This window comes from Oryctolagus cuniculus, chromosome 17, assembly GCF_964237555.1.
Source record: "Oryctolagus cuniculus chromosome 17, mOryCun1.1, whole genome shotgun sequence".
Classification (NCBI taxonomy): domain Eukaryota; kingdom Metazoa; phylum Chordata; class Mammalia; order Lagomorpha; family Leporidae; genus Oryctolagus; species Oryctolagus cuniculus.
The window spans coordinates 47,867,390-47,894,584 of record NC_091448.1 but is presented as its reverse complement, the minus strand read 5'-3'; the positions used below and the strand labels follow the sequence as shown (position 1 = coordinate 47,894,584).

Below are 27,195 nucleotides of genomic sequence, written 5' to 3'. Positions count from 1 at the left end.
GTGCAGGGCCCAAGTACTTGGGCCATCCTCCACTGCACTCCCTGGCCACAGCAGAGAGCTGGCCTGGAAGAGGGGCAACCAGGACAGAATCCGGCGCCCCGACCGGGACTAGAACCCAGTGTGCCGGCGCCGCAAGGCGGAGGATTAGCCTAGTGAGCCACGGCGCCGGCCCGGTTTTGTTTTTTACAATCAGCATTTGAATGACGCCGGTGTGTGGTGTGGGCTCTGTGTCTCCCTGATGGGGACAGGGACTAGGGCTGGGGGAGGGGTGTGTCCTGCGGGCCATAGCCTGGAAGTGGAGGAGGCGGGCGGGCTGAGGTTGACACAGGTCCTGGCGCTGCCGCGTTGTAGGCTTTCCCAGTGCCTCGGTAGGAACCCTGGAGCCTCCAGGCAGCCCCGCCCCCTCCCCGAGGCTGCCAGCTCTTGTGAGAGGTTCATTCCGCATAGACAGCCCATCTCCTGCAGCCTTGGTTTGGGAGTGAGCTGGGGTTGTCGGGACAGAAGACCTTCGTCCTCTCCTCCAGGCACTGGTCACACTGCAGCCTGGCTGCCCTGGGAGGGGCCTTTCCTAGGGCTGACATCCCCCACCCACGTGGGATCCAGCTGGGTCCTGACTCACTGCAAGGCTCCGCCCCTCTTCACTGCCCAGCCCTGCTCCCTTGACCTGAATTGATTTACTCCCATAAAGCTTCCTCTATTTTCCTTCACAGGGATAACCAAAGCCCTCATCCTTCCCACCTCTGCCTGGGTCTCACCCGCCGGCAGGCACAGCCCCCCCCCCCCCGCCCCCGCCCCGACCGCCCCGCTTGGCTGGCCTCTTGGGTTTCTCAGAAAAGAGTGTGTGGCTCCTCCCTTTCTGCTTGTGAACTTCATTTCTTTCCTTATTACTCAGTGTCCACACCCATAGTGGCTGCCGGGATAAGAATCTGCCCCTTTCCTCGGTCACCTTCGCAGGCCAGACACAAGCAGCAGGGAGGGCTGACTGCCCGCCGGGCCCGGCTGGCAGCTCGCGGCCCCTCTGCGCACCGCTAGGCACACTTGGTGAGCATTCCTTTCGCTGACAGGAGGAGCCCATGCCCCTCTTCACCCATTTCTGGTGGGCTTTCAGGCTGGACTGACCCAGAAAGTCAAGGACACTTGGGAGCTTTGTGACCTTGGATAAGACACTGCCTCATGGGAGGTCAGGCTATGACATCATGGGAGGCAGCGAAGAGGGGAAAGTGCGGGAGAGGGGAGGTGGAACTTGATTGTACCTGTTCTGGAAGCCCAGGACGTGGAGCGGGGAAGGTGGGTGAGGGCTTCCAGGGGACCTGGGCTCTGTGAGGACTGAATGGGTGCCTCCATCACCCACCAGGGGCTTGTCAGGAAGCGAGCAGTTGGCCTTGATTCCACTCAATTCCTTTTTATCTCTTTGGAGAAAACATTATCACCTGGGAACCCTACCTTCTAGAATGAGTCTGCGGGAGCCCCGTGGGTCCTTGCACAGTCATCCTGGCTCTCGCACTACTCCCAGTGGGCGGCGGACAGCAACACTCAACCTTTTCCAAGTATCGCTGTGGGGCTGAGTTCTGCTCGGTGACCTTTGACTCTACTCTGACCTGCCAAAGGCCACCGGGCCTTGACTACAAGGATACCTAGCCCAGGGACTGGCTCGTGTTGGGCACACAATAAATATTTGTTAAATAAACGCCTGCTGTGTCCCTGGATGTCTGTCTTCTGCCCCTGCCTCCTCACCCCGTGGCTGACTTTCTGCTTCTGGTCTCACTTTCATCGTGATGGGTGAGAAGCCCCCTGAAGTCTGGCACGGCTCCCGGATCTCCCGTGAACATGTGCGCGTCCCCCTTCACACCGCGTTTCTTGGAAGCAGCCAGGGACCTGATTCTCACAGCACCCTTGGAGTTGCATGTGCAGTGCTAGCTGGGGTGCGAGGTGGACGCTAGGAAGACAGTCGCTCACTGCGGCCATGTCTCTGGCTCCGCCTAACAACTGAGGGAGGTGACAGGATCTGAACGGAGCGCTGGAGTTCTCATGACTTGAGGAAGATGACAAAGTGGAAGTCCAGAGGCAGTGCCCAGTGACGGTGACCCACATGTCCCCTGCCCTGCGAGTGCTAAGCACTGAGAAGTCAGGAAGGAGACTCGGGGACAGTGTTCTGCAGGTTCCTGGCCTTTGGGGAATTCCTCAAAGCAGCTTGGCCCTTTTGCTGGAGCATCCAAAAGACTTCTCTTTCCCTGGAGTGAATACAATTGCCAGCGAATCCTCCCTCTCAGGCCCCTTGGGAGCGGAAGCTGGGACTGAGACGGTGAACAGCCCTCCGCTTTGTGCTCCCCCACTCACTGCACCCCTTCTATGGGTGTCTCCTACCCCTACTGTCCATTCTCCAACTACAAAAACCTCGGTGGGTGAGAACTTCAGACTCCTGCAGGCAGTAACAGGCCCCCCAAAAGCCTCCTTTCTAAGCCCTGGCTTCTGCCTAACATCCCCTGGCTGCTGTCCCCATGTGACCCAAATAAACATGATCATGTGAAGCCAGTAAGGCTGTTTGGTTTAAATAGCAAGCATCTCCACTAAGCCCTCGAGCAGATGGGGTACTGGGGGCAAGGGAGAGGCTGGCTCACCCACTTGGAGCCCCTGCTTCCCCGCCCCTGCAGGAAAAGCTCTTCAGAACCCTGCCTTTCAGACAGATGTCCGCTTGCTGTTGTGGAGCTGGTCCCCGGCACGGAGAGTAAGAAAACTGGCACTTGAGCCTCCAAGGCCTGCCAGTGAGTGAGTGCCTATTCAACCTGGGAAGGCAGAGAGGTCCGCTGGGTGGGGCTCTGAGCACAAGGCCCCCAGCAGTGCTGACCCCCAACAGAATGAGAACATGGTCAACGGCCATGGCCATTTGGCCTCCACGCCCAGCCTATATATTGCCTTACAAAAAGCCCTGGGCTGTTTTCTCTGTACAGAGTGGGGCCAGGCCACAGCTCACTTGTGGCAGGTGGCAGACACCTTAAAGGAAGCTGTGTGCCGAAAAGCACGGATGCAGCTTTCCCAGGACCGGGGCACCCACCCCACTCTGGAGCCACTCCATCCCGCTGCCCATAAGCAAAGTCCACAGGACCCTCGGTCCCAGATGCGTTAACTATGCCAAGATCAGAGGCTGCTGTTCACGGGACTCTTGACTTCCAGGGATTTCTGTACAGGTTTTCGCTCTCTGGGTTGCACTGTGGCCGTTCCAGCGAGCGTTGGCCTGTGTGGGCCTTCTACACCAGCTCTCCTCCAGCTAGTGGGAGAAACAGGAAGATACCCCTGAGGGGGCGTGCTTCCTGACTGTGCTGGTGGGGTCCTGAAAGCACATCGCTCTATCCTCCTGGGACTGGTTATCAAAGGAGGGGCCTAGGCTGACCACTGGACATCCACCAGGGCGCCCCAAACATGCCTTCAGCTGGCCAGGCCAGGCCAGCCACCCCCAGCGGCACCGTGCGCTCCCGGTGCCCTCTGCCGGGGCTCAGCTGAAACCTGCTACTGCTGTTGTAGCCCCAGTCACAGTATGCCAAGTACCGCTGCCACTTCCTGTTGGGTGTTTGGATTTTCCTTTTTTTTTTTTTAACCCCAGAAGTGGCTCAAAGTCAATGCTGCTCCCCGCCTCCCCAAGGGGCTGAATGACCTTAGACAAGTCCTGTCCAGTCCCTGGGCCTCAACATCCTTATCTGCCTGTGAGAGGCTCTGGGCCAGCCGGCCACGAAGGGGTCCCGGGGTCCACGCCCTCGCGCCCCGCCCGCCGCCCCGGTCGCCCGGGGGCCGGGCTTCCGCCCTCCACGTTGTTGTTCCCGGTCTGGGCCACGCCCCCGCGGCCCCGGGCTGCGGGCGCTTCTCCCTGAACGGCCCGGCCGCGGCCCTGGAGCGAAGGGTGGCCTCTGGAGCAGCACAGTGGGCGTCTCCACCCGTGTCAGGCACGCGTGGACAAAGACGCGCGCTGAGGAAAAGCAAAGAGAGACTTGACTTCGGAGACAGGGTAGCGGAACGGAACGGGCAGGCCGGGGCTTAGCTGCGGGGCTCCCACGTCGGGGTGCCCCGCGGCGTCCACCCCGCGGCCCCATCCGCACCGCGGCCGGGACCCTGCGGACGCTGGCCCTTTAAACAGCGGGCTGGCGGCGCGGGGTGTCCATGTGGAGCTGCTCCATGCCGTGTTGTCCTGCCCGCCCATTGGCCCGCGGCCCGATGACGTCGCCTAATAGGATGCGAACGCACTGCGGGGGGAGGAACGGCGGCAAGACGCGGAGCCGGATCGGCGCTCCGCTCCCCTCCGCCGGGCTCCCGCCGCCAGCCCCGCCCAGGGGCGGGCCCCGGGGGAATTGCGACAGCAGGCTGGCGGCGGGGCGCGGGGCCCCGGGAGCCGGGCCAGCCCGTGCCATCCGCAGGTGTCCCTTGCTGGAGCTCGCGGAAGTCGTGAGTGTCCCCTCCGGCGGAGACCGAGCTCGTCGCGAACGCCCCGCGCACGCAGCCCTCCGTCAACCTGTGGCTCGCGGCCGCGCGGGGCGGGGCAGGACAGCGGACACGCGGCGCGCGGAGCCCCCGGCCCGCTCCCGGCCACGTGCGCGCGCGCCGACTGCGGGGCGGGGCCAGCTCAGGCCCCGCCCCCTCCTCGGCGAGGCGCCGCGGCCCTGCGGGCGGGGGCTCCGGTCCGGGCTTTGGCTGCGGCCCCGGTGTAGTAGCGGGGGCGGCGGCCGGGGGCAGCGCGGCTCCTTCCCTTGTTGTGTGTGTCGGTGCCTCCTCGCCATCTTGTTGCAAAGCCCTTTCTTGTCGGCGGGACTCCCGGGGGCTGCGGGGCGGGAGGCATCGGAAGGGAGGAAGAGAGGGCGGGGAAGCAGAGAGGCAGTGCCGCCTCCTTTTTTTTTTTGCATCGATTTTTTTTTAAATTTGCAAATTTCTATTTTGCAAATATTTTGGGAGACATTGATTTTTCCACCCGTGCTCCCCGGTTCTCGCTCGCGGAGTGCGCCGCGCCGCCCAGCCCTGTCGCCCCCCGGAGGTGAGCCCTCGCTCCCGCCTGCCCGCCAGCCTGACCGGTGCCTGGCTCGCGGGCCGCAGCCTCGGCCCCGGCGCGCCCCCGGCCGCTCTCGGCGCGATGAGCATAGAGACGCTACTGGAGGCGGCCCGCTTCCTGGAATGGCAAGCGCAGCAACAACAGAGAGCACGTGGTGAGCGGCCGGGCTGGGCCCCTGGGGCTCCGGGGAAGGGGAGGCGAGTGACCCCGGCCTCCGAACCCGCGCAGAACTGCTGGCACGGCCCCCGCCCGGGCGGCCTGCGGGGCCGGACGTCGCGCGGCTGCCGTCCGGGGGCGCCGCCCGAGGAGGAGAGGTCTGGGCAGCGAGATTAATTAATGAATTCATTAGCATGCAGCTAGGGACCCCGCTCTTGCGGGCGCCCCTCCGGCCGCCGGGCGCCCCGGGGCGCTCCCGCCGCACGGGCCGGCGGCGTCCGCGGTAACGCCGAGGCCGTGTGAGCCGGGGGGTTGGGGCGAGCACGGCGGTGCGTGGGGGTGGCAGACACGCGTGTGCGTGCGTGTTTGCACGGGCGTGTGTGCTGGGAGCCTCGGGACGAGCGGACAGACGGTCGTGTACACGGGCGTGTGTGGAGCGCACGGGTGGGCGTGTGTGTAACGAGTGGGGGTGGGGATTACTCTACGCCGAGCGGCTCTCCGGCTTCCCCGGCCCCGCGAGGAGGGTGCGGGGGGCGCTCCCGGCAGGTCGGCGCGCCGCTCGGGGCGGAGGCGGCCTTTGCAGAATGAAATGACATCGCGTGTCTTATGATCCCGGCCAGCCCCGCCTGACCCCGCCTCCCAGCACTGGGCTGGGTCGCGCGTCAGGACTTGGGGTGCGGGCCGCGCTGCCCGGGTGTCGGCGGGAGGGCTGGCAGAGCGCGGGGGGCTGCCCCGGCCCCCCCTGGCTGCGCCCCGCCGTAGCCGGTGTGGAATGTGGCGTGTCTGCGCGTTCCAAACCCGCTCTCGGCTGGAATGTTGCGTGTGCCAGCGTTCCAAGCCCGTTGGTTACACCGGGTGGTGACGTGGACGGACCCCGCCCCCGACCACGTGCACGGGGGACACTCCCGCTGAGGACGGCGCGGCCCGGCCCCTCCTAGCCGCCTCGCTCTCGGCCGGGGGCGGGGCCTGGGCGGGGCCGGCAAGGGGCCTTGCGCCGGGTTGGGCCCCATCCCTGGCCGCTGGGCACCACCCGGGGCGGGCCTTTGCCCTGCTTTGCAGGAACTGCGCTAGCTCACCTGTCGGTTCTCGCCCCGAACCTCCTGTTTTTGATCCTAAGCTGTGGGAATACCTCAGAATCGTAGGCTGACAAAACATTTAGAGCTGACATGTTTTCACTGCCATCCCCAACCCCCCAACGTCCTCACCAGGCCTTTCCCGGCAGCACCCCTGACCACGCTGTGGAAGGAGACAGGCTGAGGAGGGGGCAAACTCTGGCGCCCTCTCCGCAGCAAGAAGCGCCGAGGATGTAATGCCTGCTGTCCCTGTGCGCCCTTGGTGGTGGTCCCTAACCTCAGGACTGCAGAGACCGCGGCCTCTGGTTGGAGCGCCACAGCCCCGGGGGTGGTGTGCGTGCAGTCCCGGGGAGTCCTGACCCCCAGAGCCCCTTGGCCTGACTGTTGGCGGTGGAGAGTGCTTCGCCCTCCTTTCCGTTCTCTCCGTCTATTGTTGCTTCAATGATGAGTCATGCAGGAGGTAGTAGTGTGTGTTGTGTGCGCGCGCGCCCGCAGCCAGTGCTGCTGCGGCTGGCGGGGGGGGGGGGGGGTGAGAGGGAAAGCAGAGCACGGGCAGGGGGCGGGGGCGCTGTGGGTCCGCAGGCCTGCTCCGGCTGGCCGCCTGGCCGCTCAAGGTCAAGAGTCACTGGAGATATGTGAGACCCAGATGCTTGGATTTTGCGGAACTGATGGGCTGGGACATCCGCTGACACGCTCCGCCCCCTTGTCTTTGGGGTCCCTAGCAGGGTCAGACAGTGGGCAACGCGGGGCGCTGAGCTCCTGCCTGTGGCCCAGTGATTGGGGGAGGAGTGTGCACAGGGTTTGAAGAGATGGAGTCACCGCTGCCACCGTCAACACAATGCAACTGGAGAGCACCTTTTGTGTCTCCACTGTGCACCAGGCATGGTGCTGGGGGGGAACAGGACTGATCCTGCTACTGCCCCCAGGAGATGCACACTTCACTCTGGCCTTTTCCAAAGGCTGGGTGGCCATGGGGGAAGGGAAGGAGAGCCCCCACTGCCATCCCTCCTGCCTTTTCCCTAATAAGTGAGGCCAGAGCTGACCAGGAAGGTGGAAGGGACTGCCATGTGCAACACTGCCAGGAACCCCAGCAAAGCTTTTCTCTTAAGGAGTTTGCAAAGCTCTGCCCTGTCACAGTGTCTCAGATCAAGGGGCCTTAGGGGATGGGGGGGTGCTGGAGAGCTGGGTCTCCCATACCAGACCCACTCCCAACAGTTTAATCTCCAGAATTTATTTTCTTTTCCGACCTGAGGCTCTGTCCTCTGACTTGGGACAGGAAGAGAGGGAGAGAAGGGGGTGGCACGTGAACATGCTGGCTGAACTGATCCCCTTGTCCTTTCCCCCTTTCGGGCTCAAGGGTGGGTGTCCTGACCTAGATCACACGGCTTGTGCACTTGGTGAACCTGAGATTGAGAGAGAGAGAAGCATAAAACCATTGATTCTGGTGCTCATCAGGAAGACCTGGCTTGGCCATTCCTAGCATCCATGGAACTGACTTGGATGGGACTGCCTCCTACCTGGATGGGAGGGGTTGGCTGCAGTGTGCAAACCCTCCTGACACACGCTGCTGCTGGCCTCACCCTGGTCCTGCCTGCTGTGCCCGGCTCCCTGTTAGCTGGCATACAGAAGGGGAGCAGTCCTGTGCAGATTCAAGGCCAGCCCTTTGCTGCTGAGACCCCGGACCACAGGGGGCACAGTGTCTGTGCTGTTGACTGGGGACTGGAGCCTTGGTCCCTGGATCACTGATAAGTTCTCTGGGGGCAGCCTCTGGGGAAACCCAGGGAAGGTGCGGGAATGTGAGACAGGGTGTGCACTGTGAACGCAGCAGGGTGCTTTTTGAAAGTGCCTGAACACAGGTTGCTCCTGAGGGCGGCCCTGGCTATTGCCAGTTCGCTTCCCCTCTTAGGCACTGGCCCAGGAAGGAATCAGAGCAGGGGAGGGGGCAGAGATCTTGGATGGACTAGATCGGCCTGAGATGCCCCTTCTTCAGCAGCAGGCAAGCTGTGCCGTGCTGGCCGAGGTCCCACGGCGCTCTTCCTCCCCGGCACCTGTGAGGTATACCTGCCTGACTCTGCAAGAGAGAGGCTAGGTGAGGAGCAAGTGGCCATTTCCTAGGTGAGCCTTGGAGTTGAGCCCGTGGCTCAGTGGTTATGGCACTGCTTGGGTCACCTGCATCCCACATTGGAGTGCCTGGTTCAAGTCCTGGCTCCACTTCCAGTCCACCATTCCTGCTAATGTGTACCCAGAGGCAGCAGATGGTGGTCCAGCTGCTTGGACCCTACCACCTGTGTGGGAGACCCGGATAGAGTTCCTGACTTCTGGCTACATCCTGGCCCTGCTCTGGCTGCTGTGGGCCTTTTGGGAGGCAGTGAAACAGTGGTTGGAAGATCTCCCTTTGTCTCTTTCTGCCTTTCAAGTAAAGCAGAAATAAATTTTTAAAAATAAAATATGAGAATATGGGGTTTGACTTCAGTCTGGGTTCTCAGAGCACCTGTGCTTGGGACGTGGGGCCCTGTCTGTCCTCTGCCTGTGTATGGTGGAGCAGTGGCCCCAAGGCTAATGAAAGTTTGGGTCTTAAGTCAGTCAAAGGAATGGAGATGGGGGCTGTGTGGGGCTCTGAGTTTGAGGACCTCACCTGGGGGGCAGGGGGAGAGCAGGGTGGGAGAGCAGACAGGGTGTCCCAGCTGGGCCTGAGAAGGGCTTTGTAGCTGGAACTCAGCTGGCTTCTGTGCCATTGTGGTTTGTGGGGAGCTGGAGTGCAGAGAGCTGGTTTTCTGTGTGGCTGTCAGCATGCCTGTGCCGGGGGCAGGGAGGGAGGAGGCCCGGCATTTCTCCTTCCTGCAGGCCAGGGGGGACACGGAAGAGGCCTCCTGACTGGCCAGCCCCTGGACTGCTGGAAACCGCCGAGCGCCCCCCCTCCGGACCTTCCCCCTCCACTTCCTCCTTTGCCTCTTCTCCTTTGCAGCAGGGAGGGGCTGGGAGCAGGGTTGGCTCACTCTCAAGTTGTTGATTGGCCAGAGGGCCCCAAGGACTCAGGTCTGCTGGGGCCTCTGAGCCAGTCAGACTTGTGGGGGGGCAGTGATGCGCTCCCACCTGTTTGGGGTGTGTCTCCCGGCCTGTTAGTCAGCAGAGGGTGAGGGCTGGCCTGGGGGCTACAGACCAGGGGCACGCAGGGTGCAGCTGCCTGCTCTTGCCCTGTCTGATCCCCAGGAAAAAGCCCAGCTTCTGTCCACCTCTTTCTCCAGTCTGCACTGGAAATGGTGGGCACAGGAGGCAGGGGCTGGAGAGAAATGAGTTCTAGCATGAGAAGGGGCAGGCGGGAGCCAAGTGTGTGTGTGTTTTGAGCGATTCGCTGAAGAAAGCAGGCCTTGAACCCTAGCCTGGGAGTGGGCAGTGCGTGCCTGTGATGTGGGCTCTTGCGAGCACCCAGGCAGAAGGGAATGGATGTGAGAAGACTCCTAGTGAGGAGGTGTTGACCCAGCAAGGACAGGGCATCCGCTACAGCGTCAGGAGATTTGCTGTGTGACCTTCAACGGGTCACTGTGCCTCTCTGGGTTTCACTGCTTCTGTCTGTGAGACGAAGGCCCCGCCTGCCCTCCAGCAGATACTGGCTTCCAAAGAAGCCTCCATTGTCCTGTGGTTACCGAAGTCTTTTGTGCGCCCATCTCTGCCCAGCTCCGCAGCTTCCTCAGCTGTCTCTGGTCTCCGCAGCCCTGTTGCTTCCGACTCTTCCCTGCTCACCCCTGCACCTCCAGGCTGCCCTGCCTGCTGCAGGTCTCTGGCAGGCCCTGCTCGGCCTTGCGGCCACTCGGTCCTTGCCCCGCTGAGTGGTTCTGTCATTGTGCGTCCTCCTGCCCCTGCCCCGGACTGTGAGCCCCCAGGGGCAGGCACAGGGGTCACTGAGAGCTGTCTGGGCGGGTCCAAGGATGGCTTAGGGCCAGAGGACAGGTGAGGCTGGGGCCCAGGTCCACTGGCCCTGCTGAGACACCCCCTCCTCCCCGTGTTCTCTGCATAGAGGAGCAGGAGCGGCTTCGCTTGGAGCGGGAACGAGAGCAGGAGCAGAAGAAAACCAGTAGCCTGACCAGGCTGGCCCATGCCCTGCCTCTGGAGGAGCCCCGCGTGGAGGCGCCACCACTGCCTCTGTCGCCCCCAGCACCTCCGCCGGCACCCCCTCCTCCACTGGCCACTCCCACCCCACTCACTGTCATTCCTATTCCTGTAGTGACCAACTCCCCTCAGGCGCTGCCCCCACCCCCACCACTGCCACCCCCAGCCCAGCCTCTGCCCCTGGCGCCTCGCCAGCCAGCCCTGGTGGGCACCCCTGGACTCAGCATTAAGGAGCCAGCACCCTTGCCCACCAGGCCACAGGTGCCCACCCCCACACCCCTGCTGCCTGACTCAAAGACCACAGTCCCACCCACCGGCAGTCCCAAACCTCTGCAGCCCCTCCCCACACCCATCCTGACCATAGCACCACACCCTGGCGTCCAGCCTCAGCTGGCCCCCCAGCAGCCACCCCCAACCACCCTCGGGACCCTGAAGCTGGCACCAGCTGAAGAAGTCAAATCCAGCGAACAGAAGAAGAGGCCCGGGGGGTGAGTGAGGGGTGGCAGTCAGGGCTGGGGGGCTGGAGAGGAGCGCGCAAGAGAAGGGGCCCTGCCACGCTAGCCATCCGGAGGCCAGCCCCACCTGCCCGCCGCCTTCTCACTGTGTCTCTAGCTGGGAGTCAACTGCCGATGTCCTCTGACCCCTGCCACGCTGGGGTTGGTTTATGACATTTCCAAGCCTTTAGACCGAGTATTGGATTGTGGGCCCTTTGGATAAGGACTGGGGTCACTGGCAGCTTCTCTGAGGCCCAGGAGCCCTCCTGTGGCCTTGTGGTTGGGTGCGTGGGATGGAGGGTTCCAAGGGTTGGGGATTCTGAGCAAAGATGCGCCTTCCGGGGGTGGAGGATGCCAACATCTGCCACCTCTGCTTCTACAGAGAGAATGTTGGGGACAAAATGCCTGCCGCTCATGGGGGTTGGCGGCGGGGTAGGGGTGGGGTGGAGGTCCGGAAGGCCGCCTAATGCGTCCTCCTCCCTGATCCTCCTGTCTGCCTGGGTTTCAGGATCGGAACCAGAGAAGTCCACAACAAACTGGAGAAGAACAGGTGTGTGTACGCGCGTGCGTGTGTGCCCCGCCCGCTCCTGGTCCCCTCAGGCTTGCCCTCTGTGCGCGCCCCAGCCCAGGCCTCTCCAGGCCCCTCGGCGCTGGCTGACCCCCTGGCTCCCTCTCCCCAGGAGGGCCCATCTGAAGGAATGCTTTGAGACCCTGAAGCGTAACATCCCCAACGTGGACGACAAGAAGACGTCGAATCTGAGCGTGCTTCGGACGGCGCTGCGGTACATCCAGGTACGGGGGAGGGGAGCGGCCGCGCGCAGGGCGCCAGCTTCCTCCCCACCTCGCTGCGGCTGCGGCCCCGCCCCGCCCTCCCGCTCCGCCGGCTCCCCCGCCCGCCTCCACGCGGGCGCTGAGCACATGGCCCGGTGACGTCAGCGGGGCTCCCTGCCCGGGAGGGGGCGGGCGGAGGGCGCGCGTGCGCGGGGCGGCGGCGGCGGCGCTTCCCTCCCCTGCGCGCGCGCCCTGGCGTCCCCGAGGCTTGCAGCGCGCGCTCTGCGGTCTCGCTCAGTGTGGAACCCGAGGCCGACCCCCTCTCTGGGCGCCTCCCCGCGGACTCAGCCTGTGTGTGGGGGTGGGAGGGGGCCCAGGGCGTGGTCTCCGTTCTCACTGCGGGCCTGAAGCGCCCCGCTTCGACTCCTGAGCGGGTTACTACCCTCTGGGCGCGCGCCCAGGATTGGGGTTGGAATGCGGTCGTCTGAGTGGGTGATGAGTAGCTCCAGAGCCACCGAGCCTTACAAAATTCCGCCTCCCTCCCTCTCGGTTTATACAACGGTGTCTCTCAGGGGCCCCCCGAGCCGCGCGTCCCCTCCCTCAGCGCGCCGGCTCCCTCCGGCCCTGCCAGATAAGACCGTTGCCATGGCGGCCGGAGTTTCGGTTTCCCTGGAAACCAGCGGAGGGCTCCGCGCGTCGGGAGGCTGTGGGGGATGGGGCGGGCGGCCTCGGCCGGCTTCCGCGGAGCCGTTGGGGAAGGGGAGGGACTTCGGGCTCCCTGCCGCGTCGCGGGCGGGGGCGGGATGAGCCTCGGGGTCTCCCCGTCGGCTCCCCTCGGGGAGCTCTGGGTGCTGGGAGGCGTCACGGCCCCCGCGGGGGAGTGGCTAGGAGGGCCGGCCCGACGAGGAGCCCGAGACGGGGCGCCGCCCCTCCCCCGGCTTCGACTGCGGGGTCACAGCCCTGAAGTAACCGGAGCCTGACTTGCTGGGGGGGCGGAGGCACCGCTTCGCCGTGGCGCCCGGCCGCGGTGCCCTCCCTGCCCCGCGCGATCGCGCGCTTTTCCGCCCGCCTGGCCGAGGGGGAGGGGCTGGCGCGTCTCCAGGCTGCTTCCCGGCAGCCGGCAGGGGCGGGACCAGGACGCGGGTTGGCCGGGTTGGCCGGGGGCGGGGCCCCAGAGCGCGCGCGGCGGGGCGGGGGGAGGGTGCGACGGGCGGGCAGTGACGCAGCAAAGCCGGTCCGCGTGGGTGCGCGCGTGCTCCGGGGGGCGGGGCCTCCGGGCTGCGGAGGCTCCGCAGGAGGCTGAGAGAGCCTGACTGGCTTATTTCTGGAGTAGTTTTTGCAGAATTTGGGCTTGGGTGTAGGTTACTGGTCCTTTTGCAGTACTGTCTCGAGCAAATCTCAGCCCACGTGCTATGATGCTTTCTATGCATATCCGGCTTACTCTCCTATAGGATGATATTAAATAGGAAAAAGTAATAATGTGTTCGTCATGGGGATGTTGGGAGGGTTAATTGAGATCGCCTCTGCAAATGATTCTTAGCAGTTCAAACATGACACGGAAGCCGCAGAATGAAGCCGAGTAGGCAGTGGGGTGGACGCCAGGCTGGCTGTAGGACGATCCTGGTGCTGGATTGGAAGCAGAGGCAGTCGGAGATCACGAGACTGAGCCCTCTGTTTTGCTTTAGCCAGGTCCTGGATCTAAGAATACAGTTCAGAGCAAAGAAAAGTGGGTCACCGACCGTCTGCGTGGGTTTGGTTTTGTGGTGGATTATAAACAAGCAGACTTGCAGGGTTCCGTGCTATGAGGGCGGAATAGACGCAGGGGTGGCAAGACCTGTGCTGGGGAGTTAGGGAAGCTGCAGGTCATCAGAGTGAGCCAGGCTCAGTGGAGGGCAGAGAGCCCAGCGCGGGGCCCACGCGTCTCCAGGAGGGAGCAGGGTGCAGTTTTGGAAGTACAGTATGGTCGGGAGCGTTGCCCTGTGGGGGTGGGGACAGCAGGTGTGGAAGCTGCGGGAAGGCCTCCAGCCAGACTCCTGAGTGCCCTGGGGGGCAGGGCTGAAACATCTGAAGACAGCCATGGTGAAGTGGACAGAGGCCAGAGGGTGTGTCCAGGTAGCTGGAAAAGGAAATGGGTTTAATTTGAAGCACAGTGGACTGAAGTTGGGGTCAGGGGAAAGTTTCTGGGGTCTGTAGACTGGTGGAGAACAGAACTAGGTGAGAAGAGGAGGTTTGGCCCCTGGTTCTCGGCTCCCAGGCCCCCGCATGGCCTGCCCTCCGGGGGGCAGCAGCCAGGTTGAAGGAGCGCTGACTCCCTGGGGCCTGGTGTGATGTCGCCACACGTGTGTGTGTGTGAAGGGGAGAGCAGGTCTTTCCCACTCTACCTTTCTGGCAGCAGTATGGGGAGAAGAGGAGATGCGGGTTAAACTCAAAGCCAGGGTGACAGATGAGGCCAGGCCAGAGCAAGGCTCTCTCTGGGCACATGGCTTGAGGTGTCTTTCACTGGAGGGTTTGGGCCAGGGTTTGGAGCCCAGTCAGGAAATGCTTTGGCAGTGTGGGCAGAACTACCCCTAGGGAGTACTGGGAGAGGGGAGGACACTCCAGTATATTGGGTGCTGGGAGGGAGAGCAGCTACGGGACAGGCAGGGAGGTGCCGAGTTCCACACCTAGCCCTGGGCTCGTAAGCCTTGGAGGGGGGCAGGGACCAAGGGTGCAGACAAGAACTTCCTGGGTACAGTCCACACCCCCATGTGCAGGTTGGACAGGGAGCGGGGACAGGATGTATTGGGAGGGAATCAGAACATACCCAGGGGACGGCTCAGTAGTCACACAGTCAGTGGTGGGTGAAGTGCCATCTCAGCCCCTCCTTGTTGTAAGGGCTCCGGGCACAGCAGCCATGGCGCCTGCGTGCTGTATCCGAGTACCCAGTTTAAATCTGGGCTTCTGATCCAGCTTCCTGCTAATGTGCAGCCTGTGCTTGGGGTCAAGTACTTGGGTCCCTGCCACCTGTGTGGTAGACCCAGAAAGAGTCCTGGGCTCCTGGCTTCAGCCTGGCCAGCCTGGCAGTGTGGGCATTTGGATAGTGAATCAATAGATAGACTCTCTGCATCTCTGCTTTTTAAATAAATTAATATTTTAAGATTTTATTTATTTACTTTTTGACAGGCAGAGTTAGACAGTGAGAGAGAGAGAGAGACAGAGAGAAAGGTCTTCTTTCTGTTGGTTCACCCCCCAAATGGCTGCTATGGCCGGCGTGCTGCGCTGATCCGAAGCCAGGAGCCAGGTGCTTCCTCCTGGTCTCCCATGCCGGTGCAGGGCCCAAGTACTTGGGCCATCCTCCACTGCCTTCCTGGGCCACAGCAGAGAGCGGGACTGGAAGAGGAGCAACCGGGACAGACTCCGGCACCCCAACCAGGACTAGAACCTGGGGTGCTGGTGCCGCAGGCAGAGGATTAGCCAAGTGAGCCGTGGCGCCGGCCTTAAGATTTTATTTTAACAAAACATGTAGGATGGATGCTGAGAAGGGCTGAGGCCTGAGGCAGTACTGGTGAGGCTTTAGGCCAGGAAAGACAGGGTGTGGGGGGGTGCAGACTGGGGGCAGTCAGGGATCAGAGGGTGGCTGGAGGAGCCTGTGGTCTCTGTCCTGGATGTGTCTGGCCACCTCGGAAGCCAGGCACTCATGAGTAGGTCAGGAAGGGTAAGAGCACCTGCATGGTGTGGTCCACGCAGCGGTCACCACAGCCGAGGTCAACACAGCCAGCAGGGAGGGCCGTGAGGCATGGAGGCCTGTGAGGTCATGGAGGCCCAGGAAAGACTGTGGGAGGGAGCTGAGAAATGGGTTGCGAGCTGGCCCTTTAACAAGTCTTGTGCGTGGGGATGCTGCAGTGGGGGCCTGGAGGAATGACAGGGAGACGGCAGCAGGTGGGCAAGGGAGTGCCCTCCTAATGTTCTCAGGAACCTGGGTGGCGTCAGTGTTGCAGGGAAGGGCCCATGGGGAAGCCGTGGGGAAGGACAGAGGTCTCGTGAGGCCACTCAGCTATTGGGCACCCCAGGAACCATTTCTCAGCGCCCATGCAGCCTAGGTGCAGGTGTGGAAGAGGTTTGGGGGTGTTGGTAGCTTGAGGGTTACAGACAAGGCCGTGGGGAACGATGGGTGTAGCATGTGAACAGGGTGGTGTCGGGGGCCTGGGCGAGCGCCAGGGCCAGTACGCCAGCTCAGAGGAGAGGCGAGGTGCACAGCCAGCAGCGCTTGGGACGAGACGGGGGCAGAGTGGAGGATGGGCCACGGAGGGGCTCACAAAGCCAGGTGAATGGTAGACGTGTGGTGCCGTTCAGGGTCTTTGGGGGATGGGTTCTAAGGAGGGTTGCCTGTCACTTACAGAGCAGGGTGACTGGTGGTGGAGGCCTCTGAGGAGGAGCACAGGGCGCGGTCTGTATGGCGAGGGGCCCCATACTCGGGTTGGGGCTGACCTGGGTGTGCACCTGAGTCCACCGCCCCCAGCAGAACCTTGGCCTCCTTCCCGGTCAGCACGCTCCAGCTGGCTCGAGGATGAGGCTGCTCAGAGGCCCCCAGAGGGCAGGGAGGGCACTGCCCTCCACTCTCCCACTCACCAAGTGGTCTCCTTGGGCCCTGGTGGCGCACACTTGTCCCTGTGGGCCAGCCGGTGTGACAGGGAGGGGTGTTTTGTGGCACGCTGGGCACCGGAGCTGCCGCTCAGGGTGTCCTGCTGTCCCGGCCCCGTCCCACAGTCCCTGAAGAGGAAGGAGAAGGAGTACGAGCACGAGATGGAGCGGCTGGCGCGAGAGAAGATCGCCACGCAGCAGCGGCTGGCGGAGCTCAAGCACGAGCTGAGCCAGTGGATGGACGTTCTGGAGATCGACCGTGTGCTCCGGCAGACGGGCCAACCTGAGGACGACCAGGCGTCCACCTCCACGGCCTCTGGTGAGCGCTGGCCCCTGCGCTGGCCCCCTGCCCTCAGATGGTATCCCCTGCACCTCAGATTCCAGCCATCTCAGCCAGGCTTTCACCTGCCAGCAAAGACCCCCCCACCCCCAGCCCCAGCCCCAGCCCCATTGTGGACCCAGACCCCCTGGCTTTCCGTGCCTGCAGCCACTGGTTTCTGACCCACTGCTCGGTGTTCCCCACAGAGGGTGAGGACAACATAGACGAGGACATGGAGGAGGACCGGGCAGGCCTGGGCCAACCTAAGCTGAGCCATCGTCCTCAGCCAGAGCTGCTGAAGTCTGCACTGCCGCCCGCCAGCACTGCCCCTGCACCTCTGCCACCCCACCCCCACCCAGTGGCCCTGTCCCCTGCCCACCTCCCTGTGCAGCCGCCGCCTCCGCCACAGCAGAAGACCCCTCTCCCAGCCCCTCCTCCCCCACCAGCCGCCCCTGCCCCAGCCCAGACACTGGTGCCAGCTCCAGCCCATCTGGTGGCCACAGCTGGGGGAGGCTCCACGGTCATCGCCCACACGGCCACCACCCATGCCTCAGTCATCCAGACTGTGAACCACGTGCTCCAGGGGCCAGGCGGCAAGCACATCGCCCACATCGCCCCCTCAGCCCCCAGCCCTGCTGTGCAGCTGGCGCCCGCCACGCCCCCCATCGGCCACATCACAGTGCACCCTGCCACCCTCAACCACGTGGCTCACCTCGGCTCCCAGCTGCCCTTGTACCCGCAGCCTGTGGCGGTGAGCCAGCCGGTGGCGGTGAGCCACATCGCCCATACCCTCTCACACCAGCAAGTGAACGGCACAGCTGGGCTGGGGCCCCCAGCCACAGTCATGGCGAAGCCAGCCGTGGGGGCCCAGGTGGTGCACCACCCCCAGCTGGTGGGCCAGACAGTGCTCAACCCTGTGACCATGGTCACCATGCCCTCCTTCCCGGTCAGCACTCTCAAGCTGGCTTGAGAATCAGGCTGCTCAGAGGCCCCCAGAGGGGGCGGGGAGGGCACTGCTCTCCACTCTCCCACCCACCAGCTCCATACATTCCAGCCAGGCCCAGGCCCGCCCCATCCACGCCCACCCCCAGGCCTCCTAGGGGAAGGGGGTACAGAGACTCTGAGCCAGGGGAGGGAGGGCCCCCCAGGGAGTTGGGCGCAGGGCAGGGGTGAACCTGCTGCGCTAGGACCTGATGAAATGACTGATGAGGACGCTCTGGTGACCCTGCCACCTGGTTGGGCCGGGTGCCACCCACAACGCCGTTCCCGCCTCCCCACCCTTCCCTGCAGTCAGTGCGGAGCGGACGTGGTGATCTCTGACTTCTCCCCGCCCTGCCTGCTTTCTCGTGCTGCTGCTGCTGCTGCTGCTATTGCCGGTCTTGTGAGGCGGCGGAGCCCGGCCTCCCGCCCGAGCCTCAGTGTTTGCCCAGGCCTTCAGAAGGGAGAGGGGGAGGAGCTGGGTCGAAGCCACTCAGTCCAGGAAGCTCTGGCGGCTGGGGGTCCTTCCCTCGGCATAGGTGGCGGCTCCTGGAGAGCCTCTGCCGTGGGTGGGTGCCCAGCTTGGGGCCGTGGGACTCCGCTGTAGTCAGTGTGAGTCCTCATGGTAGAAACTATTGAGAGCAGTAAACTAAGCCCAAGAAGGGCTGCCCCCTGCTTCGGCCTCTTGACCTTCAGGAAGGGCTGGGTGTGGGGAAGGAAGAGCTTGGCTGCCCTGCCCTGCCTCCCACCGCATCCCTGAAGCCTGGGTCTGGCCCGGGAGGAGGGTCTCTGTGTCCCCATCCCTGGGTTTGGCTCCTGACTTCTGAAGGCAGCAGGGTTCCGTGATCCCGGCTCGGTGCTGTGTGCTCCCTCAAGGGGTAGGTGGGCCTGGGTGTCTGTGGACTTGGGTGCCTCCTGCAACAGGGGAGACCTAGACCAACATCTGGTCTTGGTTTTAGGAGCCACCTTGTTGAAGCATTAGGAAGTTAGATCCAGGAGCTTGGCCAAAACCCGGTGCGCACACATACCCTCACCCCCTCCCCCACCCCAGAGAGGCCCTGGGGGTTCATTGAGAAAGGAGCAGGCCCAGAGCAGGGGATTCAGGGCCTCAGAGGCTGCTGCTCCTGCTCCAGCTCCAACCTCTGCCTGTCGTTCCTCCCCCAGAACACCCCACCTTCTCCAGCGGGCAGTTCTGAGGGTGCCCCCCTCCCTCTGAGAGGACGTGGCCGAGCCCGGGCTTGGGGAGCGAGGGGCCTGTCTGGAGGATGCTGCTTCCCCAGTCTCTGCCTACACAGACTGCTTTGGCTTCTCTTTCTATGTGGATATTTATTACAAGTGGCCTTGTGTCAGACACACACTCAGTTACACGCGCATGTGCACACTCAGCTCCCCACCGGGACACACACTCACCAGTGGCCTTTCAGGGTGGGGCGCGAGCGAGTGACCCCAGGTGTGAAGTTTGTGTCCACCAGCTGGCCCCCAGGCAGCCAGCACGAAGTTCTCCAGGAGCTCCTTCTGAGTCAGGACTGCTTTTCACCTCCTTCCTGTCCAGGGGACTCTCTGCTGCCTCTCCCGGTGGGTGGGGCAAGGACAGCCTGCAGTGGGAGCTGTCTCCCCACCCCTCTGGCGTAGCAGGCCCCCTCCCAAGCTTGCTGCCCCCTCCTCCACTGACACCCTTGCTCTAGGGGGCTGTTCCCATTGTGACAATGGCAAGAGCGGAATCTGGGGCAGGCTGAGCAGCCCTGGTGGCCCTGCGTGTGCCCAGGCCCCCCCCCCCCCCAAGCCTGCCACCTCCCCATTGATCCTGAGGCCAGTTCCAGAGCTGAAGCTGTGGCGGCAGCCAGGCGCCCCCTCGGGCCAGCAGATACCTCATCATCCACCCGCCATCCCTCTCCCCCCTGCCCCCAGTAGTGGGGGCCTCCAGATTAGTGCCGAATGACTATGTCCAGATTGGTGATGATGGGTGTTGTTGCTGTTGTGTTGTCGTTGTTGGTGAACGCTGTGACGCCGTGTGCCCTAGCGGGCAGCCACCACCCAACCCTTCCCTGGGCATCTCCCCTTTGAGAGCGCTCAGACCGCCTGGCCTTGTCCAGTGGGACTGCCTGCGCCTTCCCTCCTTAGTCCTTCCAGCCTGGGACACACAACACACACACATGTACACACACACACATCTTACCTCTCATGCGTGTTTTACCTGTTGATGTTTAGAGTGGCTCACTGGCTGGGAGTTCTTACCTCGGGGACAAGGGGAGGTTGGTTCCTTGGGGGGCCAAAGAAGGGCAGGGAATGCCTGGAGGGTAATTGGGGGGTCACCGTGACCCCGGGCTCTCTCCAGGAACAGCTTCTCCCCCCATCCCAGGGTCCCATCCCCAGTCCCCAAGGAGGCAGCCCTCGTTTACAGTGAGGACTCGGTCCCTGTGTCTCCGTTTCCTGAAATATGAACGTAGTGACCCCAGATGTAGAGATTTTTATGTGTTTGGATACATCTGCTGTGTGGGGGGAAAAAAGACTACAAAAACCCTAATTTTGTACATATTGTATTTTTACTATTGAACTGTATTCTAGTGGCTGTTCATGCTCCAAGACTTTAGGTGTTGAGACATGAATACTACCCATGTAATAAGCACTTGCCTGGAATAAAATATAAAACTGAAATAAACCTGCACTGAAACCTGAGACGGAGCTGCCAGCCTGCAGCGTCTGGGGCCTTTTATTGCAAAAGGAGGTGGCGCCCTGTAGAGAAAGACTCCAGCCTGAAGCAGCAGGGGCACCTGTCCTCCACTTTGGTGTTCCAGGTTGGACGGTTCTAGCGTCCAGTTTGATCCTTAAGCTTCAACAAGTTCTGCAAACTACAGTCCTCTTCCTTGTACTCTGGCTGCAATGTTTTATACTTCCTTCAAGCCATTTCCACAAACATTATCTTGTTTCATCTTTTAACAACAGCCCAGTGAAGTAAATAAAGCCAAGAACTAGCCCTGCTCCCTTTCCGGCAGATAAGGAACAGGTTTGAGGTGGCCCAGTGACGTGAAGGTCACGCAGCTAGCCGGGCCCTCGTTGGCACTGCAGCCGTCACTCGGGACACTTCTTGCCCCAGCACTTGCCATCCTTGCCGCAGGGCCTGTGCTGCAACCTGAGATCTCATGCACAAGGTAGAGGGGAACAGCCCTGGGACCTGGGCACAGAGGGCGAGGCTTCCTGCAAAGCCACTGGGTTCTAGTCAGGAGCACATGGGCAGCTGGGCAGTCCATAAAGCTGTCATTCAAGGAAAGGAACAAGGGAAAGAGGCTGGAGGTCAGAGGCCAAAGAACCCTGTTCTCAGCTGGACCTGGAAGACCTTTGTCCCCACAGAGGTATCTGTCCCCAGTGCAGGGGAAGCAGCCCCTTGGCAGGGGGGAGGGCGGAGGCAGGGAACAGGGAGCTGGGCCCAGGTATATGCCAGGCTGCTGCTGCTTGTCACTTCTCCCTCACCACACCTGTCCAACTCCAGCCCCAGCAAAGGGGACTGGGAAGCTTCCCTTCCAGGGATAGTTGTGGGGTGGTTACCCTTGAGGGAGGGCGTGGTAGCCACAAATGTCTGACTTGGTCTCTGAGGGAGGGCCAGCCTCAAGAAGGGTGCTCGTCCTCGCTGCTGCAGAAGCGCTGGTCCTTTCACTTGTGAGGTGCGAGCTCCCTCTACTGGTAGCTCCAGGAACAGCTGGGTCACCTCCAGTGGCCCACTGGCACCACCTCGGGGAAGGGCTAGGGCTAGGGCTAACCACTTCCTGGTAGCCCATGTGGTGTCCAGCATCGGGGACACAGCTGAAGCCCCTGGCTGCTCTGGTGGTGATGGTCCACTGTCCTCTGAAGGTTATCACTACATCTTAAGGGTAGGTGGAAGCCCCCGCCTCAGCTGGAGCCTGGATGGGAGGGGCCTGTGGCCAGGATAATGGGAAACAAAAATCTCAAGGATGGATCCAGTCACTGCCACTTCCAAGCTCTTGCTGTGAATGAAGACAGACAACTCTCCAGGGAGCAAGTCCCCTGGGATGGTGAGTTCTACAGTCAACAGAGGCCTTAATGCTGGGGCTGGCACTGTGGTGTAGTGGGTAAAACTGCCATCTGCTTTCCCCTATGGGTGCTGGTTCCTGTCCCGGCTGTTCCACTTCGGATCCAGCTCCCTACTAAAGCAGTGGAGGAAGGCCCATAATGCTTGGACCCCTGCACCCACATGGGAGACCCGACCTGGAAGAAGCTCCAGGCTTTAGATCAGCCCAGCTCAGGCTGTTGTCAGCCATGTGGGGAGTGAACTAGCAGAGTGAACTCTGCTTTTCAAATAAATAAATCATTAAAAAAGGGCTCTTAATGCCCAGAACCAGGAAACATGTGGAAGCCCTTCACCTGGAGCCGTGTGTGATGTGAGCAGTGACATGGATGGGGGCAGGCTGGAGAGGGGGGGTCTGTTACCAGTCAGGCTTGCCCAGCCCTTCCCGATGCTCCCCCCAGGCCCAGCCTGATCCAGGAATCACGGTCAGCAGGACAGGGTCCTTCCTCACTGGCAGACACTGCAGCCCAGGTTGGGGAGCAGGGATCTGCTCATCCACAGCCCAGGGGCCACTGTTCTGGCCATCGCCCTGCCTTCCAGAGCACCCCTCTCCTGCAGACCTTGGTTCCCATTTTGCCAACCTTACCTTGGGGGCTGGCTCTCTACTGACTGTAGCTTACAGAATTCCCTAACATAGTCACTCAGTGTCCTGGGCCTGTCCCACACGCAGCCCCCGGAGCCTCAAGTGTTGCCAAATGCTGTATTTATTGGTGGGTTACACTGAAGAGTATAGTTTCTGAGCCAGAAAACAGACACACTCTGCTCCTCACAAAACCACTGAGTCACTAAGGCAGGCATACGACGGCCACCCGTGCTTGGTGGAGGCCAAGGAGTCATGGACGATGGGGGTGGGCAAGGGGGTGGGTTGGCCCCCAAACAGGCCGTGCAGCGCCCCGGGGGCAGGGGCGGGCCAGGAAGGCTGTGCTTGCTGGATGCAGAAGGGCTGCTGGGCCCTTTCGAGTTTCTTGAGTGCAGGAAGCCTGCCAGCTGTTGGCGATTGCTGGCAGCCACGGCCCAGGCGTGGCCTCCAGATCCCAGGGCAAGATCTAGCCGGCATGAGTGGGGGGTGGGGGGGATGAGGATGACAGAGCAAGCAACATGCCTGGGCCTTGGGTTAGGAGCTGTGCCCTTCCTGGCTGTGCGGCTCCTCCAGGAGGGGTTCTGAGCCCCTAGGCCTGTCCACCTTCCGAGAAGCACATGGAAGGCAGAGCTGGTCTGGCTTCAGGGACAAATGGGAGAGGCAGGTACCCCCAGCTCCCTTGGTCCCAGGGACTCAGTAGATGCCTGAGACTGGCAAGGGGCTGCCTCAAAGCCGCAGGTCCTGTCCCTCCCCCTCCCTTCAGAATTACCTTAGGGTCCCCTGGAGAGCATATGCTCCCATCACATGGCAGATCACCTGGCTGGCGAGAGCATTGCACAGTCGTCAGGGATATATCTAATGCATAAAGCAGGGCTGGGGGTTGGGGGAGTGAGGCTGTAAACACACATGGGTGCACTGCACAGGGTGTGCGGGTGTGTGGGGGTCACCTCAGGTGGCCAAAGGCAGTGGCAGTGCTACTAAGGTGGGCCGCTCCCACCCTGGCCCCTATCTCCTGAAAGGCAGCCCTGGTCTCCTGCACCGGGGACATGTGCCCAAACTGCTGGCTGCTCTGGCTGCCCCCCCCAGGGAGGGGCTGGAAAGCCACTCTCAGAAGAGATGCAGCCGGAAGCCCCTGGACCCATGCAATTCTTGCTAAGTGGGCCCAAGTCACTGACAGCCCCTCCCAACCCTACAGGGTCCCAGGCTGACCCACGGGAGTGGGGAACAGTCCAGGCAGAGGCTGCAGGTGGCAGGGGGCTGTTCCCAGTTGTTTGAGAGGGGAGCAGAGTAGGTGACCCCCCAAGGCAGCTGCTTCCTGAGGCTGCCCCCTCCCCTCCTAGCTGTGATCCTGACCCACCAGCAAGGCCAGCACTGCCTGGAGTCAGATCCCAGGCTCACAATCACTTTGTTAGCAACACAGCAGGGCAGGCGGGGTGGGCTGGGGCTGGGGCAGTCTGTGTTGTGCTGCCCCGGCACCTCCCCTGCTGCACCCCAGGGACCCGGTACCCAGGTTCTCCACAGCTTCTGTCTCCTGGCCACAGCCCTCACTTGTTCTCTATGAGCATCTGCACCTTGTGGACGAGGTCTCGGGCGATCCGCAGTATCTCCTGGGCGTCGTGACGCTCAGCCCATTCTGGGGGAAACATGGATGACTGAAGGGTGGCCCAGAGAGAGGGCAGGAGGCTGGGGGAAGCCCTGTGGCTGACTAGTCTGCTGTTTCCTCCTGGGGAAAGAACCCGCCAGCTCCGCCCAGGTCAGGAGAGGGGCCCCCACAGCCCTGCTGGGGGCAGTCAGGGTGGCTGGACCCACTCATACCATTGAAGAACTTGATGATGTCAGTGAAGTCCATGTTGTTGTCGCGAATGATCTCTCGGTAGGCCTCCACCAGGGCCAGGGCAATGAACAGCACAAAGTGCTCTGAGGAGATATGTCTGGCCGCCCAAATCACCTCCCACACAGCGAACACGTCCTCGTACAGCAGCTCTGGGGACGGGAAAGGGCTGGCAGTCCATCACCAGAGACAGCCACCGGGCCTCTGGGTGAGCCAGGTGGGGAGGCGGCGCAGGGGCCAAAGCCCCAGATGACCCCATTTCACGCAGTCTGGTGCTAGAATGGAGTTCATACCTCAGAGTAAGACCCCACCCTTCCCTTGGCTGCTGCCCTACTTGGGCTCCTGCAGACCTCAGGGCAGCTCCACCTTCCCCGGGCCTTACCTCTCGGAGCTCAGAGAAGACCTGCTTTGAAAGAACTCTGAAGACCGTTACGTGTCAGGGTGTGACTGTCACCCGACTGTACTTGGGAATCACCTAGGGAACTTTGAAGAACTCCATGCCCAGGGCTCTGGCAGGTTCCCAAAGCCCCCAGGGAGTTCCCAAGTGCTGTTAGAATGGAACACCTGAGCCTCTGGGGAAGAGGTGTCTGCCACTGCCTCACGGTCCGACCTCTTCTTACCTCTCTTGAAATCCAGCAGAAACCAGCGATAACAGAAGTAGAAGTGGGTGTAGTCTCCATTCTGGTGCATCAGCTCGAAGAGCTCCGAGTCCAGGATCTTAGTTGGGGGAGAGGGAGAGCGTGACTGGAAGCTGCTTCTCTGGCCTCCCACCCTCCAGGCCAGGAAGGTCAGTGTGGATGCTGCCCTGCACCCCGCTGTCCCACAGCCCCACTCTTCCCCCACAGGGGCCCAGTGCCCGTGCTTAGCCTCCCCGGGCTCTCGGGCTGTACTCCTTGTAGAGTTAGAGGCTTCTAGGCACCTACACGCCCTCTCTCCTCAACATGTGATAGTGAAAGCAATGGGTTCTTATTGTTTTTTAATAAAAGAAAAAGCTTTGCTGTGAAGGTCAAGGTTCTGGGTCCGTCCCCTGGCCTCCTGTGTGGAGCGATAAGCCCTGGGCTGCCCCACCTCATGCAGAGCTCACCTGGATGAGGGAGCGCATGTTGGCAAAGTGGGTGTCCATGGCGCCCCCGTGAGGGAAGTTCTGGCTCATCCTCTTCATGAGGTGGCTGAAGCAGCTGTAGGCCAGCTGATCTGAGAGGGGATCAGAGTAAGACTGGCAGGGCGGCAGACCCCTGACGACAGGGCTGGCTTCCATGCCCACCTTCCAGACCAGGCTGACTCTCCAGCTCATGTCCACCCAATCCCAGTAACATTTTGGGGACTCCCATGACCCCATCCCTCACCATTGTCAAGGATGACCAGGAGAGGTGCCAGCAGATCACACATGCCCTGCACATAGCCCACGTCCAGGTGCTCCCACACGTAGCTGCAAGCAGGGACAGTTACTGTGGCCCTGCCCCAGCCCCCTGCCCTCAGGGACCCTACCCTGGGGAGATGGCTCTCGAGCAGCCTTCTGAGCAGGCCCCAAAGTGAGCCTTCCCATGACCCTGGAGCACTTGGTGAGGGTCCCACTCCGGGGCACACTGGGCAGCCCATGCCCCTGCCCCCAAGGCACTCAGGGAAAGAGACAAGAGGCCATCGAGGTTTGGAATATAGGGCAGAGGAAGGAAACCACATGAGGCTTCCTCGGAAGTGTGGTCAAAGCTGAGATCTGAGAGACCCCTGAAAATGCAGGTGGTAGGGTGAGAGGTCACAGGAGAGAAGCATTCCAGACAGCAGGGGCCGAGTGTGAGCCAGGTCCAGGAGAGAGGAACACGGCACCTCCTAGACCTAACACTGCACACAGCAACTGATGGCAGCTGTGGTGGGGCTGGGGTCCCTGCCTCCCCCGAGCCCTGCCCCGCAAAGGCACCTGCACATGATGTCTCTGAGCCTCTCAAGGTTTGGGGGCGTGAAGTACCAGTAGTTGCGGTCACATCTCTGCACATCCTTGTCTATGCGGTGCAGATTTAAGGCCACGGTGTCCAGTAATTCTATCTGGAAGAATGGAAGGCCCTCAGGGGTGAGACTTGCCAGCCAATCCCATGTACTCAAAGATAGGCAACAAGACAGGGCACCCAGGGAAGCTGAGAACAGTGTCCTCTAGAGATGTGCAGAGAAGAGCTCAGAACTCTTCTCCAGGATGGTCAGAGCACCCCAACATCCACCCTGCCACGCCATCCCCAAGCTCTGGGACGTCAGAAGGACCTCTGGGGCCAGCTGGGAACAGTGCCCAGGGACTCTCCACATACAGTGTAGGCAGCAGCACACACAGCCACCAGGTCCTCCCCTGCCTCCAGCTCGCTGGCCTGCGGATCCTTCTCCTGGCTGGGCTCTCGGGGCCTGGAGGTGTGAGCTGCAGGGACAGGCCCGTCGGAGCCTTCCTCCACACCACCATCCTCTTCGAAGCCCACACTCTGCCCCTCGTCCAGGCTCGACTGGATGCCCGAGGCCACAGAATAGTTGCGGGAGGATGGCAGCCCTGAGTCTGGAGAGTCGAACTCTACTGACTGCTGCTGCTCCACCGCGGCAGTGCCCGGGCTCCCTGCTCCTGGCTCTTGTTCCAGCTTTGGTGGAGAATCTTCAGGGCCCTGGGACCCTGGGGGCTCCAGGTCATCCACAGAGATAAACACCTGGTGGGGGTGAACAGATGCTGAGTCCTACCTGCACACCAGGACCTTCCTGCAGTCCCCACCTCCTCCCTAGGTCAGAATGGAATCCGGATGGAGAACTGTCCTCACTCCCCCTCCTCCCACCCATGGCCTCTAACACAGCTACTTAGGCACCAGGCTGGCTTCTGACCCAGGCAACCAGGAGAGAAATAAGGCTCTGAAGACCCCACCTTCAGCACTGCCCTGTCCCTGCTGTGGCTGCTGCAAGGAAGGAGGGGGACCAGAGGCCTGGACACTGGACGTCAACTTGAGCCAATCTGCATCCCACAAATGAAGTCATGAGACCAGCAGAGCTTACTTAGTGGCTTGGTATGGCTTCTGGGCCAGAGGTTTTAGGAAAAACAAATTTCTTCTTATTTTCGGAATTGAATGTTCAGCAAGGCAAAAGCTTCTATAGCAAGTATTTACTCGGTCACATCAGCCTTCAGCTGATGTGGGGTAA

The 27,195-nt window shown here is 61.9% G+C and overlaps 2 protein-coding genes across 3 annotated transcripts in view; one reads left to right on the top strand and one right to left on the bottom strand.

The window, feature by feature from the left end:
* The first annotated feature begins 4,623 nt into the window (after positions 1-4,623).
* On the top strand, positions 4,624-20,223 carry MNT (MAX network transcriptional repressor). Its single transcript, XM_002718875.5, has 6 exons — positions 4,624-5,183; positions 10,274-10,853; positions 11,368-11,409; positions 11,540-11,651; positions 16,377-16,569; positions 16,776-20,223. Exons 1-6 carry the CDS (start codon positions 5,111-5,113, stop codon positions 17,537-17,539), a joined length of 1,764 nt encoding a protein of 587 aa, XP_002718921.2. The 5' UTR covers positions 4,624-5,110; the 3' UTR covers positions 17,540-20,223.
* Positions 20,224-22,314: 2,091 nt separating this feature from the next.
* Positions 22,315-27,195, bottom strand: part of SGSM2 (small G protein signaling modulator 2) — a 35,515-nt gene continuing 30,634 nt past the window's right edge. For both annotated transcript variants that reach the window (XM_002718876.5, XM_051824504.2), the window contains 7 exons: positions 26,334-26,714; positions 25,955-26,079; positions 25,386-25,468; positions 25,124-25,233; positions 24,660-24,756; positions 24,024-24,191; positions 22,315-23,841 (listed from right to left, as the gene is read on the bottom strand). In XM_002718876.5, the coding sequence (XP_002718922.2) occupies positions 23,753-23,841; positions 24,024-24,191; positions 24,660-24,756; positions 25,124-25,233; positions 25,386-25,468; positions 25,955-26,079; positions 26,334-26,714 (1,053 nt within the window). In that variant the 3' untranslated portion in view covers positions 22,315-23,752. The remainder of the gene's footprint in view (positions 23,842-24,023; positions 24,192-24,659; positions 24,757-25,123; positions 25,234-25,385; positions 25,469-25,954; positions 26,080-26,333; positions 26,715-27,195) is intronic.

Coding starts and splice junctions, on each gene's coding strand:
- MNT (XM_002718875.5), top strand. CDS start 5,111: ATGAGCATAGAGACGCTACTGGAGGCGGCCCGCTTCCTGGAATGGCAA. Junction 11,410..11,539: donor AACAAACTGGAGAAGAACAG/GTGTGTGTACGC, acceptor CCCTCTCCCCAG/GAGGGCCCATCTGAAGGAAT. Junction 16,570..16,775: donor GTCCACCTCCACGGCCTCTG/GTGAGCGCTGGC, acceptor TGTTCCCCACAG/AGGGTGAGGACAACATAGAC.